Raw genomic sequence first — 23178 nt, forward strand, 5'->3', positions numbered from 1 at the left:
TGCATTTCGACTGGCCAGAACGCAGGTGCAAAACATTCCCAAACTGCTATCCATTCTTTGAAGAAAAGAAGCACAGATTCTGATGTGGGGCTCACGTACTCCATGCCCCCTGAGTCTTTCAGTTCCACCTTTGGTCCATGGATTTGCTTAAAAATCAGGGCCTAATGTTACAAGATGCTGTCTAGCAATGACAAACCTAGACAGCATCTTAAAAAGTAGAGACATCACCTTGCCAACAAAGGTCTGTATAGTAAAAGCTATGGTTTTCCCAGCAGTGATGTATGGAAGTGAGAGCTGGACCATAAAGATGGCTGATCACCAAAGAATTGATGCTTTTGAATTACAGTGGTGCCTCGCAAAACAAAATTAATTCGTTCCGCGAGTCTTTTCGTCTTGCGTGGTTTTTCGTCTTGCGAAGCACGGTCAGTCGCAACTGCACCTCTTCAAGCGGTTTTTTTTAAAAAAGGAAACAAACTCGCAAGACGTTTTCGTCTTGCGAAGCAAGCCCATAGGGAAAATCGTCTTGCGAAGCAACTCGAAAAACTCTTTCGTCTTGCGAGTTTTTCGTCTTCCGAGGCATTCGTCTTGCGAGGTACCACTATATGGTGCTGGAGGAGACTCTTGAGAGTCCCATGGACTGCAAGAAGATCAAACCGATCCATTCGGAAGAAAATCAGCCCTGAGTGCTCACTGGAAGGACAGATCGTGAAGCTGAGGCTCCAATGCTTTAGCCACCTCATGAGAAGAGAAGACTCCCTGGAAAAGACCTTGATGTTGGGAAAGATGGAGGGCACAAGGAGAAGGGGACGAGGTGGTTCGATAGTGTTCTCGAAGCTACCAGCATGAGCCTGACCAAACTGTGGGAGGCAGTGGAAGACAGGAGTGCCTGGCGTGCTCTGGTCCATGGGGTCATGAAGAGGCGGACACGACTAAACGACAAATAACAACAACAATGTTACAAGATTGCCTCGTAACCAGGGTTTGCAAACCCACTTCAGTTCTGGTTTGTGTTGACCATGGTTATATCTGGACTTAAACAAAACGTAGAAAGGAGGAGGGAAATTGGTGTAAGAGAGGGTAACAGAAGAAGTGGAAGGTCAGTCTGGATGACCGGCTTCTTGAGCGTTCATCCTGATTTGTTTGCATAAAACCCGTGGGGAGGTTGTAAGTCCTTCATTCAGATTTGTTTGCAGAGAGGCTATATGATGACATTGCATCAAGCCAACTGCAATCCAAATTCGCCCGGGACTTTTCCTATCACTTTCCTTACTGCAAGAAGTCAGATGTCTGGTGGCGCTGTGGGTTAAAACACAGAGACTAGAACTTGCCAATCAGAAGGTCGGTGGTTCGAATCCCCGCGACGGGGTGAGCTCCCGTTTTTCGGTCCCTGCTCCTGCCAACCTAGCAGTTCGAAAGCATGTCAAAGTGCAAGTAGATAAATAGGTACCACTCCAGCGGGAAGGTAAATGGCGTTTCCGTGCGCTGCTCTGGTTTGCCAGAAGCGGCTTAGTCATGCTGGCCACATGACCCGGAAGCTGTACGCCGCAACCCCAGAGTCAGACACAACTGGACCTAATGGTCAGGGGTCCCTTTACCTTTACCTTTACTTCTGCACACAGCTGTCAACTTACAGATTTGAAAATAAGGGACCAGCAGCCTCGAAAATAAGAGATCTGCAGCCCAAATAAGGGATTTTAGTCAACCAGCTCCTTTCCTTTCCCCCATAACAGTCAATTGAAGGAGCCTCCAAAACAAATCCAACAGCCCTCCCTCCCACGAGATCGCCGCCTGCCACTGTACTCAACCAGCTCCTTTCCTTTTCCCCCACCATGTGCCCTCGCTCCAGACAGACCTTTTCCCCGGCAAGGGTGAGTGGGCCGTCAATGATGTATCCATCCAATTCCAAGCACAGGTATGGTCAACTTCTGAGCCCCTCTGAGCCAAAGGCAGAAAGCCCAGCCAGCAGCCAAATGAAGCCTCAAGCGGTGGTTCCCACAGCGCAGCAACCCAGCAAAGGGGATGCAGCAAGGAAAACCGTCACCTCTCCGCTGGGAAGCGCTGAGCAAAGGTGAGTCCCCAGGCAACACGGCCGATTTGACCGGCACAAGGCATGCAAGCTCCACCCCCCAGTCGTTCTTAAGACTCCTTATTGGGTGAGCAACGCAGCCAAGCAACACAGTTGGAGCCTCCCTTCTCCCTGGCCAGCAGGGAGGGAGGGAGAGGAGCTGCTTCCTTTGAAACCTGGGAAATTTATGGGATAATATCAATCTGGGAAAGCAGCGGGAAACGGCGCTGGGATAAGGGAGTTTCCCGCCAAATAAGGGACGTTTGACAGCTATGCTGCTGCACACAAGCGCCAAATCGTCTTTAATTGCACAAGCTGAATTTGCCTGCATGAGATTCCTACATGCCAAATCGCAACAGCGTGGAAGAGATCCAGGGGTGTGTGGTACAATCCTGCTCTCAAAACTGGTTAGGTTATCAGTGAAGTTGTAGCTGTTGAGTCCCAAGCACAGTCATAAAACACACACACAACCAAGTGAGTACCTGAGTTGCTCAATTTTCACAGGTGTGACTGGACCTTTTCCAAGAACTTGGTCCATTTCCTTGTAAAGCTTCTCCTGAATTTCTTTTGAGGTAGTCAAGAAATAAACTGCCCAGGTGCACACTGTTAAAAGAAAAAGAAGAAGACGAGAGGATATGTTAAGTCAGCAATTTCTTGCTTTCGATTTACAGTTCCTGTACGGTAGCTAAAAAAAAAAAAAGCAAAAACGCAGAATGTAAAGATCAGATCATACGAAGCAGTGCTACCCACAAAGAGGAAACAGCTGTTCTGGGGAAATGAAAATATAGGCTTGCAAAAACCAGAAGGACATTTCAAAAGGCTAAAGAGTTCTTTTGAAGTAAGGCTGCTACTTAGCAATTATGAAGTGCTTTCTCCTAAGTGCGCCACATGTAAGATTCAGCCAGCGCTATAACCACCCTGTAAAGTAGACAATTATTATTGTTATTCCCACATTGCAGGTGGAGGCTGGGGAGATAGTAGCTTGCTGAAAGCTATCCAGTGAGTTTAAAGCAGAGCCCAGATTTAGATGATAGACTTCTAGCTCATAGCCCCTAGGCTAGAATAGCTTTTGAAGGAGCTGGAAATCTCTAGAGCATGGATATGGATCCATCCCACGAGATGGCCATTTCGACAGGCGGGTGGGAAACTGCCTACCTGTCAATCAACCGACATCGCTATGGTGTCAGGCAACCAATTTTTCCTTTGCAGCATGGCAAACCACGCGCGGGGGGGGGGGGGGGACTAAGCCAAGTGAGGCTTAATGTTTCCACCTATCTGCAACTTCAAGCCTGTAGAAGTTTCCCCATGCCCCATTTAGGGCAGGGGTCAGCTGCACTGCAGCCTTCTTAGACTTTACCGATTGGTAGGGTGAGTGTTGCTCCCAGAGAGGGAGGAAGGAGTCAAAAGACACCGAGGTTGATTCAGAGAAAGAGTTATTGGTTTCTGCTCTACGGAGTAGCAGAAAGGCACTTGCGTGGTCAGTTCACAGCAAGTCCGAAGAAAGAGAAATTTCACACAGTATATATATCCTCCAGGCACCCTCTTCCCCCTTCCCCAGGAATCCAGCCTCGTACGTTCATACACGTAAGTTGACATCCATGAACATAAACAGATGTTCCTGTTCCTGTACTCTTATCTTGGGGTTAAGAGAGTCACTCAGCTATAGGAGTTTCCCTTGACGCCATCTCTATCTCCAGCCGTGGGCTGACAGACCCTGTCTTGCAGAGTCTGTGCGTCAGTGTGTCAGGATATTTACAACCTACAAGATAAGATAAACCCCAGCTCTGCCGTCCCGTCTCCACTTCGGAACTGACAAGGCCATCCATTAAGCATCACGGACTGATAAAGGAGAGGGCTTTGTTTATACAGCTGGGTTCCTGTTATACATTGGCTCAAGTGCTCAAGTTAATGGTTTTTAGCTAATGGACCCTTGGAGAAGGAAAAATGGGGATTTTGGGGCCCGTTTCAGACTGATTGCACAGCCAGGCTTTAGATTTGGGAAACCCATCCCTTCAGCACTACTGAGAACTCCATTATCCCAGCTGGCTTGCTCTTACCACTGATCTGCTGACAGTCTGTAACAGCAAGCCTCTCTCGCCGGCACACAACAAAAAGCGTACTTTTAAGGCTCATGATCATGCATCTGCAGTCATGTCTCTACCTGCGCCATGCCCAATGGCATGTACAGCATCGGGTATGGGGCGGTTGGCTGTGGTTTGGAGAAAATGGCTTCATGTGATGGATGGGGACCAATCTCACCCCTACTCAAGCCACCCCAATCAAGTGAAACCTGATTCTGATTGTTGTTGTTTAGTCGTGTCCGACTCTTCGTGACCCCATGGACCAGAGCATGCCAGGCACTCCTGTCTTCCACTGCCTCCCACAGTTTGGTCAAACTCATGCTGGTAGCTTCGAGAACACTGTCCAACCATCTCGTCCTCTGCCGTCCCCTTCTCCTTGTGCCCGCCATCTTTCCCAACATCAGGGTCTTTTCCAGGGAGTCTTCTCTTCTCATGAGGTGGCCAAAGTATTGGAGTCTCAGTTTCAGGATCTGTCCTTCCAGTGAGCACTCAGGGCTGATTTCCTTAAGAATGGATAGGTTTGATCTTCTTGCAGTCCATGGGACCCTCAAGAGTCTCCTCCAGCACCATAATTCAAAAGCATCAATTCTGATTCTGATATAATGATCAAAATAATATTCTGTCCTTCATCAGGACTCTGTATGTGGGAATTTCCCATTTTATCTTTGGGACTACTCGACAAGGTAGGTTAGCCTGGAAAGGCAATGACCCAAGGTCATCCATTTTAATTAATTAAATTTCTGTACCATCCTTCATGCAAGGATCACAGGGCAGTTGGCAATATTAAGCTTCATGGCTGAGCAGTGATTTGAACCCAAGACTTCCTAGTCCTAATTCATCAAACATAGTATGTTGCAAGAACTGGACATGGAGGAAGGGTTTAATTTCCTTCTTGGGCACAAATCACCCCATGTATAGGATAAGCCCACAGGTGTAGGGTCAGCCAAGCCAGTTGATTAAGGCATGTCAGTTCATTGGTCAATCAGTGGGTTTGTCTGGGAGTCGGAGTCTGTGTTAAGTCTTGAATTGCTGCATCAACAGAAATATTTGTATATATCTGTATCTGCAAAGCCGACAAGCTGTATGCCTATATCAATGTCTGGAACTGTTTTACTGAAGCCTTATCTTCTGCCCCAGTAAACTATTTTGGACTTCAAGCTGCCTCTGTGTGGAGAATGGAACTAGGTGCAACTTCTGCTACGTAGGTCTCACTTCAGAGTCCCAACATAATACACTCTTTGCCGTTGCTCACCTATGACTAGGCTTGGTCCTATGGGCAACTTTCTATATTTCCATTGGCCTAGGACCTTGAAGACTAAAATCTATTGTGTCTTGAGTTTTCACAGGCACAAGTCTACGCCCGTCAGTTGCACAACGCTTTAGGTTCCGTTTTGTGTACTTACACTTAGCTGTGATTATGGACCCTGCCAGCGAGAATATCATTGTGTCTTCCAAAATCTAGGAAACAAAGTCTGGTTCAGGGGACCGAATCAGTACATGGTAAAAATTGTCACTATCCCATCCAAAATCTTGGCTGAGGGGACAAATAATAAAATAGCAGGATCTGAGTAATTGCTCTAGTTATTAATAGTCTAAATAAGAAGTTTGTTTAGAATATGTAAAATAATAACAATATTAGGACCTGGAATTAATTCTATACTTGCTAATTACAGATATAGTAGGAAAAACTTGGGAACAGAAGGAATGACTTATCTTCCATAGCCCCTTTACAGATGTTCTGAGTAGAAAAAATGTGCAACGTCACGCAAACATTCAAAAACCTACACAGACACACAAAGAGCCCTCATATTTGTCCACCACTGTGTTCAATAGGGTGTACAGTGGTACCCTGGTTCTCAAACGCTGAAAACATAGAAATAAGTGTTCTGGTTTTTGAACGTTTTTCAGAAGCTGAACGTTCAATGCGGCTGTCTGCTATTGTTTCCGGGGCACCTGCACCAATCAGAAGCTGCGCCTTGGTTTTTGAACATTTCGGAAGTCAAATGGACTTCCGGAACTGATTAAGGTTGGCGCTTTTGTTTTTGCTATTTATTTTGTGTTTTTGAGGCTTTTCCGGTTAATTTGTTTTTGTGACTATGTGGAACCCAGTTCAGCTACTGACTGATTGATTGTGTGACCGCGGAAATGGATAAAAGCCCCCCATCCAAACAATGACTATCATCACTGCAGGTAAGGGGAAAAAAATAATTTTTATCATCTACAATACTGTCTTATTTATTTTATAGTACAGTACATTGATTATTGCTTTCATTTTATGGATCAATTATTTTGTTAGATAGTAAAATTCATGTTAAATCGCTGTTAAATTCATGTTAAATTGCTGTTTTAGGGGCTGTTTTTAAAAGTCTGGAACGGATTAATCCATTTTGCATTACTTTCTATGGGAAAGCGCGCCTTGGTTTTGGAACGGACTTCTGGAATGGATTAAGTTTGAGAACCAAAGTACCACTGTACCAGCAATGGTGCTCAACTGCTGTGGTGGTCAAACGGCTAATGAGCTGATCTGTGGAGCGAGTGTCGTACATTTGAGTCACAGGGTCACCCTCTCTTTTGCTCCAGACATGAGTAGCTTTTCAAACTGGCAAGGGGGCCCCAACCCTGTCCCTTTCCCCTGAGTGGGGTTTGAACTCAAGTTGGTGTCATGAATGCTGTGCCTTATTAAAGGTCCCAGACTGCTTGCCCAAAGGGTCTCCCTTTGGACGAGAAATGACCTTGCCAAGGAACATGCTCACTCAACTTGAGTTGGCGGTTCCCTCCAGGGAGGAAGTCACGCTTGGAACAGAAGTTGCTTCTGACTCATTCAGGAGGATGAGTCATAGCAGCGGCCTTTAAATGCCGGCTGCTCAAGGATTCCAAGATGGCGGCCTGAGGTTCAAACATGGAACCTGAAAGGCTTGGACCAGCATGCCTTGCAAGCCGCGGGCTAGCCGCTCCCCCACAAAGGTCAATGCTGCATGGAGCCATGTTAAGCAGAAGTAGCTGCTTCAAACGCTTCTCTCGGGACGAAAGCAAAGAGAGTAATCAAATAGAAATCTATATACCGTATTTTTCGCTCCATAGGGCACACCGGACCATAGTTTTTAGAGGGGGAAATGAAGAAAAAAAATCTTATTTCCCCCCCAGCCCCAAAGAGCAGCGTACAAGCTGCGCACAACCTCTCCCTGCCGGAGAGGTTGCACGTGGCTATGGCACAAGCCAAGACAGCGAGCGGGATCCATCCCGCTCGCTGTCTTGGCTTGTGCCATAGCCGTGCGCAACCCCTCCAGCAGGGAGAGGCCATAGCCGCGTGCAGCCTCTCCCTGCCGGAGGGGCTGCGCGCAGCTATCCCTGAAGCCTTCCAAGCGCAGCACAAGTTCCTGCTGCGCTCCTCAGGCTTCGGGTTCCTTTTGCTGAAGCTGGGAGAGCAAGACTCTCCTGGCTTCAGTGAAAGGAACCTGAAGCCTCCAGAACACAGCGGGAACTCGCGCTGCGCTCCAAAGGCTTAAGGGGGCTATCCCTGAAGCCTGGAGAGCGAGAGGGGTCGGTGCGCACCGACGCCTCTCGCTCTCCAGGCTTCAGCGAAAGCAACGCAAAGCCTCCGGAGCACGGAGGGAGCGCTCCCTCTGCGCTTCGGAGGCTTCGCGTTGCTATCGCTGAAGCCAAGGAACCTGCATTCACTCCATAGGACGCACACACATTTCCCCTTAATTTTTGGAGGGGAAAAAGTGTGTCCTATAGAGCGAAAAATACGGTATTTAAAGCTTCAAGGTTGTTAAAGGAGAAAACCCTCCGCCGCCCCTCTCTCCTCCTCTCTCGGATGAAGATTAAAATCGGGAGAAACAATGCAGGCAATTAAATTAATCAAGCCCAGCAGAATGCAATTACCAGCGGGTCTAGCGGGACTTCCATTAATGGTTAATTACAGCACAGATGTAGATACCTGCTTGTCGCTCAGCTTCCCCTGCAGTAAAGCGTCTATGAAGATGTCTCGGCTGAGATTCTTCCCCTGCCGTTCTTTTATGACTTTCTTCAAGACCATCTCCATCTCCATCAGAGCTTCGGGCACAGGAAAACAAAACGGTTCTTTCATTAGCCGGCAGAGGACATTGTCTCAGAGTCCGCCTTGACACACCCTGCCAGGCGGTTTGCAGTCCGCTCCCTCGTGAGGGCTGCTTCATGCATTACAGATCACGCGTGGGGAAACTTTGGACCGCCAGATGTTGAAGAATGGCAACTCTCATCATTCCTGGCCATTCCCCGGTGCTGATGGGAGTTGGAGCTCAGCAGAATCCGAAGGACCAACGGTTCCCGCAGCTGCTGTAGATTAAATGCAGATCTCTTTCTCCAAAGCCCTCTGCACTGTGGAACGGCACCTACTGCCTCCAACCCAAAACATCATTAAGTGGGTGCATCTTCTCAAAGGGGAGCCTACAGAGCCATATGCATGTATTTGGAGAAGAGTTTGGATTTGATATCCCGCTTTATCACTACCCGAAGGAGTCTCAAAGCGGCTAACATTCTCCTTTCCCTTCCTCCCCCACAACAAACACTCTATGAGGTGAGTGGGGCTGAGAGACTTCAGAGAAGTGTGACTGACCCAAGGTCACCCAGCAGCTGCATGTGGAGGAGCGGAGACGCGAACCCAGTTCCACAGATTACGAGTCTATCGCTCTTAACCACTACACCACACTGGCTCTCATATATGGGGGGGGGGGAATGAATAGTGTGAGGAAATGGCTTTGCAGAACAAAAGTCTCAGCTTAAAGTTAAAGGTAAAGGGACCCCTGACCATTAGGTCCAGTCGTGGCCGACTCTGGGGTTGCGGCGCTCATTTCGCTTTATTGGCCGAGGGAGCCAGCGTACAGCTTCCGGGTCATGTGGCCAGCATGACTAAGCCGCTTCTGGCGAAGCAGAGCAGTGCACAGAAACGCAGTTTACCTTCCCAGATCCTTCTTTAGTTTCCCACTCCAACAACACTTCGTACATTTTGAGAATACTTTCATATTTGTATCTAATAAGTCTTTGGTAAGCTGAGACTTGAGGGATGCGGGTGGCGCTTTGGGTTAAACCACAGAGCCTAGGACTTGCTGATCAGAAGGTCGGTGGTTCGAAACCCCGCAACGGGGTGAGCTCCCATTGCTCGGTCCCTGCTCCTGCCAACCTAGCAGTTCTAAAGCACCTCAAAGTGCAAGTAGATAAATAGGTACCGCTCCGGCAGGAAGGTAAATGGCGCTGCTCTGGCTGGCCAGGAGCGGCTTAGTCATGCTGGCCACATGACCCAGAAGCTGTACGCCGGCTCCCTCGGCCAATAAAGCGAGATGAGCGCCGCAACCCCAGAGTCGGCCATGACTGGACCTAATGGTCAGGGGTCCCTTTACCCTTTACTTTTATAGACAAATACATAGCTTAGCAGGTCTTGATCCAGCAAACTTGAAATAGGCAGAGTATTTAATAGATAACAAACTAGATGATTTAAAAGGTGTGGATTACACAGAGCAGTAGAAAAGCAAAGGAACCAGGAAAAGGGTGGAAGGGAAGTCATATAGTATATGTATACATGCTGTATTTGGTATGAAGTTGTAAGTGGGATGGGGGGGAGGGGTTAAATATGCTCCCTGTTTTTTTGAAAACGCAATTTATTAAAAATATATATAGCATGGAGGGGAAGAAGCATTTCTTACACCCCCAAGCAAATAATGAAATGAATAAATCTGTAATTGTCTTTCTACGCTTTCTCCCATACAAGGCAGCTGAATATTGAGCCACAACATTCCTAAAGTTACAAACCACTCTAAGTCTAAGTACGATATTTTTAGCCACCATCCATCTTGGACTCTGAAGAGGTGGAATCTGAGCTAAGCACATCCCTTCACATGCAGCTCCCCTTTTGGGAGGGCTGCACAGAGCGCATTGTCAAGAGATCTCAGCATCACTTTCTCGGCACGTAAATGCAGACGTGATTTATTGCTTACTGTGTCCTTTTGAAAAATGTGTGTGTGTCTCTGTGTCTGTGTGTGTGTGTGTGTGTGTGTGTGTGTGTGAGAGAGAGAGAGAGAGAGAGAGAGAGAGAGAGAGAATAATAATAGCTACCAGGGATCCTGCTGCTAGACTAACACTCCCATCATCCCTGATGGCAGGCCATGCTATCGGGGATATATAGAAGTTGGGGGTTCAACAACATACAGTCGTACCTTGGTTCTCAAACATACCGTATTTTTTGCTCTATAAGAGTCACTTTTTCCCTCCTAAAAAGTAAGGGGAAATGTGTGTGCGTCTTATGGGGCGAATGCAGGCTGCGTAGCTATCCCAGAAGCCAGAACAGCAAGAGGGATTGCTGCTTTCACTGCACAGCGATCCCTCTTGCTGTTCTGGCTTCTGAGATTCAGAATATTTTTTTCTTGTTTTCCTCCTCCAAAAACTAGGTGCGTCTTGTGGTCTGGTGCGTCTTATAGAGCGAAAAATACGTTGATCTGTTCCGGAAGTCCGTTCGACTTCCGAAATGTTCGAAAACCAAGGCGCAGCTTCCGATTGGCTGCAGGAGCTTCCTGCACTCAAGCCAAAGCCACGTCGGACATCCGGCTTCCGAAAAACATTCGAAAACCAGAACACTTCCGGGTTTTCAGCGTTTGGGAGCCAAAGCCTGGGAGTACCAAGGCATTCGAGAACCAAGATATGACTGTATTGTGGGTCACTAGTTAGCTGCTCTCGGACTAAACCAATAACCAGAGTCTCTCCCCTGCCTACAAATATGAAAAGTATTACACAAAATGTGCCCAGTTTATTTTAAAGTGTAAAGGCCTGTGGCTATGTGCAATCCACTTAATGGGCACACCGATTTGGGGAGTGGGAAGATGAATGCAGAGAGGGATTCTCGGACATCGGACTGGTTCAAGAACCACATGTTCCTAGCTGCGTGTAATTCACTTCCGTAAGGCAGACGATCTGATGTAATAGCTGCACTGGACAACACACTGCCTGCAAAGGACAGCACAAAGTATTTGAAAATTTACGTTCTGCCTTATTCAATTTGCCAGAGGCTGTACTACAGTAGATTGCTGGAGCAATACCTCCTGGAAGTTCTGCTTAAAACCAAACTACCCTTAACCTCACATTTCTAAGCCTCTCTCTGCAGTGGCAGGGATGAGGTTTTTTTTTCCTTGTGAAAACAGTTAAAAGAGAACCAAATCCAGGGCAATGGTCTGAAGACATTTTGATTTGAAGGCCTATTGATTTGAAGACATTCTGGGCAAATCCTGTGAAATAGGCAAGCATACCTCGACGATTGAAGACTGGAGGATGACGTTAATGGACTATGCAGAACTAGATAAACTAACAGGAAGGATTCGAAACCAGCGGGACCAGAAATTCACGGAAGACTGGAGCAAATTTACGGACTATTTGAAAAGTACTTGTGAAGATCAGACGACGTTTGTAGGTTTGCAAGAAGTTTTGTGAGGTGTATTATTGGAAGTATAGCAAAAATGGAGAAGGGGAAGGATGATTTGTTAAGAGATGTAAAGGCAATATGAAGTTAAGAAATGCATAAGAAGTGGTTAAAACGGTGGATCATCAGAGGTGCTGATGGAAGTCTAAAAAGATTGTATAAGTGATAGGTTTTGTGGTACATTTTATAATTTATATGTTAAAGTCAATAAAAATTATTTTTTAAAAAAAGGAATAGGCAAGCATACCTACACAAAAAGAAAATGGATTTTGCAGCCTGGATGCGATTGCCGCATCCACACCTGCAGGGCTAATGCACGGACCCCGAAATTAAACTCACCATCTTCATACAGCTTTTTCCGAGTCGTGCTTTTGTCAAGGGACCCATCCAAGAAGCCCTTTCCAATCTCTGACCAGATCTGAAACAAGTGCAGATGAATCGCATTATCTTTCCAAGTCTTATTAAGCATCTTGTCTTAAATCAGTCTCCCCGGAAAAATAAAAATTAGGGCTTTAGTTCTATACAGTGGTACCTCTGGTTAAGAACTTAATATGTTCTGGAGGTCCGTTCTTAACCTGAAACTGTTCTTAACCTGAAGCACCACTTTAACTAATGGGGCCTCCAGCTGCCGCCATGCTGCCAGAGCATGATTTCTGTTCTCATCCTGAAGCAAAGTTCTTAATCTGAGGTACTATTTCTGGGTTAGCGGAGTCTGTAACCTGAAGTGTCTGTAACCGCAAGCGTCTGTAACCCGAGGTACCACTGTAATTGCAATAAGAGACTGGCTCTCATTGGCCCGAATCCTAAAACAAAACATAAGGAACTTCACTGAATAAAAGGTTTCCATCTTCTCCCCAACCACATGGTTCAGCAAGAGCTCTTCATTTCCTTTAGCTATGGTTTCTGGGGTGGAGGGGTGCCTTTTTTGAAGGTAACTGTGGGTTACCTGCAAAAAAAGAGCCAGTGTGGTGTAGTGGTTAAGAGCGGTAGACTCGTAATCTGGAGAACTGGGTTCGCGTCTCCGCTTCTCCAGTGTGGTGTAGTAGTTAAGAGCGGTAGACTCGTAATCTGGAGAACTGGGTTTGTGTCTCCGCTTCTCCAGTGTGGTGTAGTGGTTAAGAGTGGTAGACTCGTAATCTGGAGAACTGGGTTTGTGTCTCCGCTTCTCCAGTGTGGTGTAGTGGTTAAGAGTGGTAGACTCGTAATCTGGAGAACTGGGTTCGCGTCTCCGCTTCTCCAGTGTGGTGTAGTGGTTAAGAGCGGTAGACTCGTAATCTGGAGAACTGGGTTCGCGTCTCCGCTTCTCCAGTGTGGTGTAGTGGTTAAGAGCGGTAGACTCGTAATCTGGAGAACTGGGTTCGCGTCTCCGCTTCTCCAGTGTGGTGTGGTGGTTAAGAGCGGTAGACTCGTAATCTGGAGAACTGGGTTCGCGTCTCCGCTTCTCCAGTGTGGTGTAGTGGTTAAGAGCGGTAGACTCGTAATCTGGGCAACCAGGTTCTCTTCCCCGCTCCTCCACATGCAGCTGCTGGGTGACCTTGGGCTAGTCACACTTCTCTGAAGTCTCTCAGCCTCACTCACCTCACAGAGTGTTTGTTGTGGGGGAGGAAGGGAAAAGGAGATTGTTAGCCGCTTTGAGACTCCTTCGGGTAGTGATAAAGCGGGGTATCAAATCCAAACTCTTCTTCTTCTTCTTTGGGTAGGAAACTTAACTTCCATGAACTTCCTTAAGTCAACTGACCTTAGGATCCAAGCCAACGTGCCTTAGGTGTAGATTGACGACTACTGCATTAGAGCGGTATTTTCAAGGAGGAAGGCTTACGCAGCAGTTACTGGCACAGCTGAAGGTAAGGCTCCATTAATAGAAAGTGGGCAGATCAATCCCTTGGGATAAATCACACCGAATGGTCCAAAAGAGCGCTGCTGAAACAGAGCCAGGATGCTCCTTCCAACAAATGATCGGCTACAAAACTCAGCAATACAGGACTTGGGATCATGGCAACAGAAATTACAACTACAGTGGTACCTTGGTTCTCAAACGCCTTGGAACCCAAACACTGCAAACCCGGAAGTAAGTGTTCCGGTGTGCAAGTCTTTTTCAGAAGCCGTTTTGAGTGTTACACTTCTCATTTGAGTGCCACACTTCTGTTTTGAGTGTTACGCTGAGGTCTGTTTTTGTTAATTTACCGTATTTTTCACTCTATAAGACGCTCCAGACCACAAGACACACCTAATTTTTGGAGGAGGAAAACAAGAAAAAAATATTCTGAATCTCAGAAGCCAGAACAGCAAGAGGGATCGCTGCGCAGTGAAAGCAGCAATCCCTCTTGCAGTTCTGGCTTCTGGGATAGCTGCGCAGCCTGCATTCGCTCCATAAGACGCACACACATTTCCCCTTACTTTTTAGGAGGGGAAAAGTGAGTCTTATAGAGCAAAAAATACGGTATTTTGCATTTTTGTGTCTCTTTTTTTGTTTTTGTGACTGCATGGAACCCAGTTCAGCTACTGATTGATTGTGTGACTGCAGTACATTATTTATTGCTTCCATTTTATCGATCAATGGTCTCGTTAGATAGTAAAATTCAGGTTAAATTGCTGTTTTAGGGGTTGCTTTGAAAAGTCTGGAATGGATTGATCCATTTTGCATTACTTTCTATGGGAAAGCGCGCCTTGGTTTTGGAACGCTTTGGTTTTGGAACGGATTTCCGGAACAGATTAAGTTTGAGAACCAAGTTACCACTGTACTTGTGAAATTATATTTATTTGTGAGCAAAAGGCATAATCAGATCCATGGCAACGAGAACGTCAGGGTGCAAAAAAGCTCATTTTCAAATCGCTTAGGAAGCTGGCCGAGTGGCTATGGGCAAATGTCTCCACGAGGGCTTCACAGTTTCGTTTCGTCAAAGTTGGTGGTGGGCAGAAATCTCCCCCTCCTCTCCACGCAAGCCTACCGTTCTGGACACCTTGGGCATCCAAAACTTCAGTCCCCATCTTTCCTCTGGAGTTGGAGGCAAAGGCTGGGGCTCGGTTTGGTGTCACATAGCCTTGCGAGACCAAGAAAAGGTCCGCCACAGCCTTAATCTCTAGCTTGCAGCTGGTGGGAGAAGTGCCGGATTTACGTATAAGCTGAACAAGCTATAGCTTAGGGCCCCGAGGTACCACTATATATAAAAAATTACTGATTTGGTTATACTATTAGAAATATATAGACAGTTATGAAATTATTGTGAGGTTTAGTAAGTTAATTGTTTATATTTGGACAACTTTCCTGCTGTACTTAATTGGAAGGAGAAAAGCAATCATTTCATTAATAACAATTTAAACAATTTATTTAGCTAAAACAATACAGTGGTACCTCGGGTTACATACACTTCAGGTTACATACGCTTCAGGTTACATACTCTGCTAACCCAGAAATAGTGCTTCAGGTTAAGAACTTTGCTTCAGGATGAGAACAGAAATCGGGCTCCGGCGGCACGGCAGCAGCAGGAGGCCCCATTAGCTAAAGTGGTGCTTCAGGTTAAGAACAGTTTCAGGTTAAGTACGGACCTCCAGAACGAATTAAGTACTTAACCCGAGGTACCACTGTAACATTATAGCATATAATGATGTGGTTAAACTTTTTTTTTTTTAAAAGAACTTAGACTGAGTTTTAGCACACATGAAAAACTTAAAACAAATCCTTATTTCCTGATGAATAGCCTTTGAACTATAACGTGACTTAAATAGAAAACTATCTTTACAAAGATTTTTCCTCCAAAAGCATTTTGTTTCAAAAATTCGATTTAATTTTTTTAAAATCCGATTTTTCTTTTTTTTAATCAGAGATTTTTATCCACTCTGGCCTCAACTGTTTTAGGCTAAATGTGCCTGGGAATCAAAAAGTGCAGGGATTGCAAGACAATCAGAAGCAAGGACTTGAGAAATAACATTTCTTTCTCTCCCCTTCCAGACGCTTACCGCATCGTGGTTCTTACGGAACCGGATCACTTCCTGGTCATCCTCAAACCTGCCGCCCATTGCGGCTTGAGTGACGGCCTTCATCGAAAAGCCAAGCATGTGCTGACTGAGGGGCACATGTTGAGATTCGGGGAAGGATAGCCATTTTGCAAGGAGCTCTTCTGACAGCTTGAAGAAAAGAAGAGAGATCCTGTGTCAAACCATTGCTTTGTCCCCCCAAGTTACTTCTGAAGGAAGGTGAGGACAGGTGACCCCACCTAGGCCTGAAGTCACCCCCCCAAAGCAGGCTCAAAGCTTCTCAAAGCTTTTCAAAATCATTTTCTCAGCAGCTAAGCATCTGCTCATTTGCTCTGCTGTTGCATTACTTTTATCAGTACGAGAAGGCTTCAAAAAGCTAATGAATAGACTCTGTCAGAGCAGGCCTAAGAATTGACTTTTATCTCATTCAGTTGCAACATCTTGGACATGCTGAACCGCTCTCATTCCCCCTTTCCTGGGAAGGGTGCCAAGAGTCCAAGAGTCCCAAGACAGGAGCTTTCTGTACATGCTCAGGAACCTCAACATTGGGCAGGACTCCTGAGGGAGGAGAAAGGGGAGGGAACTGGAAGGGGAATATATGCTCTGTGCACATGACTGTGAACTCGTGCTTGTTTTGTGAACTATCACACTTGCTCCATCTACCAGTTCATGGATGGTAGAAATAAAGCTTTTTCTCCGAACTATTCCCTGAGTGTCTGTTTGACTCCCATTTTCCCTTTCCCGGGCACAATATTTTTTCCCACCCGAGGGCAAAGCCTCATAAAGCTACACTTCGAGAACGAACTAAGGTAAAGGAAGCATTTGTTACTTGTCTTGTCCCGACGGCTATCGATATTTCATTTCGCTTTTAATTTGTTAGACCACCTTTCTATATTACGATATGCAAGGCAGTTTGCAAGCTGAAGAAACAACGAAGATCGCACCCCTTCTAACAATCTGATCCAATACAAAAATGCCACAATATACCGTATTTTTCGCTCCATAAGACGCATTTTTTCTTCCTAAAAAGTAAGGGGAAATGTCTGTGCGTCTTATGGGGCGGATGCATGGTCCCTGGAGCTGAATTGCCCAGGGGCAAAAAGCAGATCATGCTTTTTTTTTTTTTGAAAGAGGGAAGTGGGTGTTGAAACAAAGCCGCTGGTCGTTTGCGGGGAGAGAGATAAGGGACGCTAGAGATAAAGGAGGCTGCCTGGGAACGGGGAGGTAAAGACAGCAAACTCGCAAAGGGGGGAAACAGGAAGACTAAAGCAATAAGGAGAGAAATTAGAAGAAAAGGAGGAGCATAAAACTGCTCCAGCTAAGGAAAAGACACTAAGGCAAACAAGAGGGAAGGGAGTGTTGAAAGGAAACAGCTGATCGGTGGGATCGGGAGAGAGATAAGGGACGCTAGCGGAGGCTGCCTGGGAGGGGGGAGGTAAAAGTCCACGGATCCTCAGGATTTTTACATTGGGTCACCCCAAATTCACCATCAGATCACATAGCATGTCCATGGCTACAGCCTGCACCAAAAAAATCACACACACACTGTTGCGTGGGGCCGCAATGGTGCAAAAACGTGGTTACAGAGCACGGATCCACATGGATCCTCAGGATTTTTGCGTTGGGTCACCCCAAATTCACCATCAAATCACATGTCAGTGGCCACAGCATGAACCACAAAAATGATACATCCACTGTTTCATTCAGAATATTTTTTTTCTTGTTTTCCTCCTCTAAAAAAAAATAAAAACAGTGTTTTGTGTTGTGTAGGCTCCTACGATGTAAGTAATGGACCCCGCCTGCTAGCCTGCTCCCTAAAATATCACTGGTTTGCTCATTTCTATATATAGGGTGCCTACATTCTGCTATTTATAATTATTAGTAGTTTGCATCATATAAAGGTAAAGGTGAAGGGACCCCTGACCATTAGGTCCAGTTGCGGACGACTCTGGGGTTGTGGTGCTCATCTCGCTTTATTGGCCGAGGGAGCCGGCGTACAGCTTCCGGGTCATGTGGCCAGCAGGACTAAGCCACTTCTGGTGAACCAGAGCAGCACACAGAAACACTGTTTACCTTCCCGCCGGAGCGGTACCTATTTATCTACTTGCACTTTGACATGCTTTTGAACTGCTAGGTTGGCAGGAGCAGGGACCGAGCAATGGGAGCTCACCCCGTCGCAGGGATTCGAACCGCCGACTTTCTGATCGGCAAGTCCTAGGCTCTGTGGTTTAACCCACAGCGCCACCCGCGTCATTAAAAAAGGCCTGCACATCCCCAAAGACAAGAGTATGAAGCTGCTCCCTCCAAGAAAGAAGTCCATGTGGATGCCAACTCACCTGGGAGCTTCCACATCTCAGAGCACAGATGGGACTCTGGGCCAAGACAATGCTTTGCAAAGTTTAAAGAATGTAAGATGGAAGTAAACGGGCAAGATTTAACTGGGGAGGAAGCAAGCAGATTTCTGCATGCTAATGATGAAAGATTTAGCAACAGCAATATTAGGAAAAGCAGAGACATCACCTTGCCAACAAAGGCCCGTATAGTCAAAGCTATGGTTTTCCCAGTAGTGATGTATGGAAGTGAGAGCTGGACCATAAAGAAGGCTGATCGCCGAAGAATTGATGCTTTTGAATTATGGTGCTGGAGGAGACTCTTGAGAGTCCCATGGACTGCATGAAGTTGATCAAACCCATCCATTCTTAAGGAAATCAGCCCTGAGTGCTCACTGGAAGGACAGATCCTGAAGCTGAGGCTCCAATACTTTGGCCACCTCATGAGAAGAGAAGACTCCCTGGGAAAGACCCTGATGTTGGGAAAGATGGAGGGCACAAGGAGAAGGGGACGGCAGAGGACGAGATGGTTGGACAGTGTTCTCGAAGCTACCAGCATGAGTTTGACCAAACTGCGGGAGGCAGGGGAAGACAGGAGGGCCTGGCGTGTTCTGGTCCACGGGGTCACGAAGAGTCGGACACGACTAAACGACTAAACAACAACAACAGCCCTAATAACTTGGCATCTCATTACGTCCACCACCTTGCCGGTGCCTCAAAAGGGACTTGCCTTGCTCAGAGAGACACCCACCTACCCACCTACATTGCTACCAAGCAACGCAGTGAACCCTCAAGACTAGGCAATTCACCTTCTGAATGGCTGAGAAGTTGCTCTGTAGACACTTGGTTACTCCGTTTTCATAGAGCTTCTTCCTCAAGCAGCTCTCGCCAGCATCTCCGCCGAGGCCGGACTGGTACCGCAACAAGGACTTCAGCATCGTTTCAAAGGGATCCGCTAGGTAGAGGGAGAGAAAATCCAAAATCCAACAGAAATCCATGCGACGTCCCCAAAAAGAGCAGTATTCAGTGACGCGTGGGTCTGTCAAAACATTTAACGGGGAGCAGTTTCTACTTCTCTCGCTTCCTTGCCAAAAAAATACCAGGGCAGAGTTGGTATCTACCAATGCTCCTCATACAGCAGATCGAGGTGGCCAACGTGGTGCCCTTAATTTGTTGCTTAACTACAACTCCCACCATCCCTCTCCAATGGCCATGGGTGTAGCCAAGGGGAGGGCAGGGAGGGGCAGCTGCCACCCCCCCAAATCAATACAAAACAATAAAAATACATAGCTAACTGAAGTTCTGCCCCCCCCCAACAAAAATGCTGGCTACACCCAATCCAAAGGCCATGCTGTTTAGGGCTGATGGGAAAACCCCCACATAAGCTACCCCTGGAATAGATTTGTTGCTGTGGGTTAAACCACAGAGCCTAGGACTTGCTGATCCTAAGGTTGGCGGTTTGAATCCCTGCGACGGGGTGAGCTCCCGTTGCTCGGTTCCTGCTCCTGCCAACCTAGCAGTTCGAAAGCACGGCAAAGTGCAAGTAGATAAATAGGTACCGCTCCGGCGGGGAGGTAAACGGTGTTTCCGTGAGCTGCTCTGGTTCGCCAGAAGTGGCTTAGTCATGCTGGCCACATGTCCCTGAAGCTGGCTCCCTCGGCCAATAAAGCGAGACGAGCGCCGCAACCCCAGAGACGTCCGCAACTGGACCTAATGGTCAGGGGTCCCTTTACCTTTACCTTTAAGTATAGGAGTATAAGGAACGCAAGTGGCGCTGTAGGTTAAACCACAGAGCCTAGGACTAGCCGATCAGAAGGTTGGTGGTTTGAATCCCCGCGACGGGGTGAGCTCCCATTGCTCGGTCCCTGCTCCTGCCAACCTAGCAGTTCGAAAGCACGGCAAAGTGCAAGTAGATAAATAGGTACCACTCCGGCGGGAAGGTAAACGGCGTTTCCGTGCACTGCTCTGGTTCGCCAGAAGCGGCTTAGTCATGCTGGCCACATGATCCGGAAGCTGTACGCCGGCTCCCTCGGCCAATAAAGCGAGATGAGCGCTGCAACCCCAGAGGCGGCCACGAGTGGACCTAATGGTCAGGGGTCCCTTTACCTTTTTAACCTTTCCTCCGACAAGGTGCCTTCCATACAATTCTAGCCCTCCCCTCCATTTTAGTTTCCGAGACACACTTTGACAAGACCACCAAGGCGGTCCTCTTTGAAAGAGTTTTTTCAATCACAGGAGATAAATTAGAAGCCAGCAGAGCAGTTAGGAGCGCTGCGGCAGAATCCACTTATTATGCAAGCCACCTTGCTGGCCGGCAATATCCCCTGCCCAGCACTGCCAAAAACTCCAAGCCATCTGCCGTTCAATTCAATTAGCAAAAAACGCAGCTGGCACTCTTCACAGAGACCCCTCCTTGCCATATTCCAGGGTTTTTACCGCATGTAAAAGGCACCTCCGCATTATTACGACCGTGGCGGGAAACACCAGAAGAAACGCACCATAAATATCTCTTCAAAAATCAAATCCTAAATGCACAAGAGTCTGTTTGCGATTCCCTTTCGAGTTCTGTCCACGCCGGCTCAGCCTTGCCGACACGGAACCCCCCCTCCTGATCATTTTACTGATGCCCAGACTGGGCACCCACCCTCTGCCATGTTCTGAAGAGGAAAAGTGCAAAAAGCTTCTGTTTGCAAGCAAGCATGGCGTCTGATGTAGGCGCCTTTTCTCCCCATTCATGTGGAAAGAGGCACGCCCCCAGCCATTTTGTGGTCCGGTATCTTTTTCCGTCCTTTTAGATGTGGCAGCCATTTGGCGTTACGCCACACAGACGCCATGGCCGCCATTTTGTTAACGGCGCCCACGGCACTCTCTCCAAATTTGAAACAGGCCCCCTGTCGTCGTCAGGTATTTTGTGCTTTCACCTTGTGTTTTTAGGTCACAAACCTTCCTGCAGTCTTCATATGAAGGCCGGTATGCAAATTTAATAAATAACAACAACCACCGTAACTCTGGGGGCGCTTGTCAGAAATCCACATTGCAGTATGCGGGAAGCTGTTCTTAAGGAGCGTAAAACAATTTCTGTTTGAACCAATTGTATTACTTTTGACTGAAAAAGCATAAAAGCAAAAACAAAACAAAGTAGACTGAGAGTCCAAAGAGGAATGTTTGGTGTTATGTCACAAATTGCTTGTAATTCTTGTGTCTTCAAATATCCAGTCTCCCTTGCATTCTTAATTATAGTTGTTATTATTACAGTGGTACCTCAGGTTAAGTACTTAATTCATCCCGGAGGTCTGTACTTAACCTGAAACTGTTCTTAACCTGAAGCACCACTTTAGCTAATGGGGCCTCCCGCTGCTGCTGCGCCACCGGAGCACAATTTCTGTTCTCATCCTGAAGCAAAGTTCTTTACCTGAGGTAATATTTCTGGGTTAGCGGAGTCTGTAACCTGAAGTGTATGTAACCTGAAGCGTATGTAACCCGAGCTACCACTGTATTTATTGAATTTATACCCAGAGGTCTCGGGGCAGTTATAGTGCCATGCAATCCACATCTAACTTATATTTTCCTTTCATACCCCTGTGAGGGGCAACCATAGCACCAAGGTCACCTCACGGTGGGCGTCCTGGCTGGGCAAGGACTGAACTCCATGCCACCCCAACCCGAACACACGCCTTTCCACACTTAATTTCTTGCATTAGATTTCACAGCTCCCCATTTGATCCTCACAACGATCCTGCGAGATAGGTTTTCAGAAGAGGCGTCCATTGGTCCAAGGTCATCCATTGAGCTTCACGGTGGCTTGAACACTACACCACTCAGCTGTGCCAAATTCAGCGGGATATTATGGATTCGCAGAAGCCGCCTCGGCTTCTGTTTGATGTCTGTGATGCCCTGCTTTTGATGCCTCTGGCGGTTCCCTCCCTGCCAGAGACGTGAAGCTACAGGAAACTGGGCACGGGGCCTTCTTGGTAGTGGCGCCCTCCCTGAAGAACACCCTCCCATCAGATGTCAAGGAGATAAACAACTATTTGACTTTTACAAGACATCTGAAGGCAGCCCTGTTCAGGGAAGCTTTTTAATGGCTGGTGCTTTACTGCAGGGGTAGGCAACGTAAGGCCCGTGGGCCGGATGCGGCCCATTCACCTTTTCAATCCAGCCTGCGTATGGTTCGGGAATCAGCGTGTTTTTACATGAGTAGCATGTGTGCTTTTATTTAAAATGCATCTCTGAGTTATTTATGGGGCACAGGAATTCGTTCATTTCCCCACCCCCAAAATATAGTCCGGCCCACCACATGCTCTGAGGGATGGTGGATCAGCCCACGGCTGAAAAAGGTTGCCGACCCCTGCTTTACTGTGTTTTTAATATTTTGCTGAGAGCCGCCCAGCATGGCTGGGGCAATCCAGTCAGAAGAGTGACATAATAATAATAATTATTATAATTATAATAATAATTGCAGAAGCCCGGGGATCCACGCAGCGGCATGAGCAAAAGCGCCCCCAAATGCCACACAGCAAGTTTAATACTTTTTTTAAAAAAGTGAACCCAGTACAGTGGTACCTCGGGTTACATACGCTTCAGGTTACAGACTCCACTAACCCAGAAATAGTGCTTCAGGTTCAGAACTTTGCTTCAGGATGAGAACAGAAATCGTGCTCTGGCGGTGCGGCGGCAGCAGGAGGCCCCATTAGCTAAAGTGGTGCTTCAGGTTAAGAACAGTTTCAGGTTAAGAACAGACCTCCGGAACGAATTAAGTACTTAACCAGAGGTACCACTGTAATACATATGAACGTCCAAAGATCCCTTAAGGCCATGAAGGCGACGGCTTTGGTTAGGCGTTGGGTGTCCAGCTGTCCAGAAACCATTTTTAAGTGTTACTAAACACGTGCAGCGATCCCACTTGCTGTTCTGGCTTCTGAGATACAGAATCCCCCCCCCCCTTGTTTTCCTCCTCCAAAAACTAGGTGCGTCTTGTGGTCTGGTGCGTCTTATAGAGCGAAAAATACGGTACTTAAATACCACAATCCTCTAAGGCAAGGAGCTTTTCAAAAAGCATCAGGAGAAATTTAAATAGTTGTCAGAGTCAAGTAAACTGCAGCCTCTGGGTCAAACATCTCTTCTCCACGTTGCCCCACCAAATTTCAGCAGGGAAGACTGGAGTAAGTTTTGAGCGTCTCCCTCTCTCACACACGCAGAGATCACTGGCGGCTTTGAGTTCTTGCACTATGAAACGGGCCGCCACTCTCAAAAGCTTAAAGGTAAAGGACTCCTGACAGTTAA

The 23178-nt window shown here is 47.0% G+C and overlaps 1 protein-coding gene across 1 annotated transcript in view; it reads right to left on the minus strand.

Moving 5' to 3' along the window:
- The window catches only part of CYP20A1 (cytochrome P450 family 20 subfamily A member 1), a 41856-nt gene that overhangs the window by 13062 nt on the left and 5616 nt on the right, over positions 1-23178 (minus strand). Inside the window, exons 4-9 of the mRNA XM_083631399.1 lie at positions 18705-18850; positions 15548-15715; positions 11930-12008; positions 8087-8202; positions 5550-5604; positions 2548-2668 (exon numbers count right to left, since the gene is read on the minus strand). Of these exons, the coding sequence (XP_083487525.1) occupies positions 2548-2668; positions 5550-5604; positions 8087-8202; positions 11930-12008; positions 15548-15715; positions 18705-18850 (685 nt within the window). The remainder of the gene's footprint in view (positions 1-2547; positions 2669-5549; positions 5605-8086; positions 8203-11929; positions 12009-15547; positions 15716-18704; positions 18851-23178) is intronic.

Source organism: Podarcis filfolensis (genome assembly GCF_964270895.1).
Source record: "Podarcis filfolensis genome assembly, chromosome: 1".
Taxonomy (NCBI): domain Eukaryota; kingdom Metazoa; phylum Chordata; class Lepidosauria; order Squamata; family Lacertidae; genus Podarcis; species Podarcis filfolensis.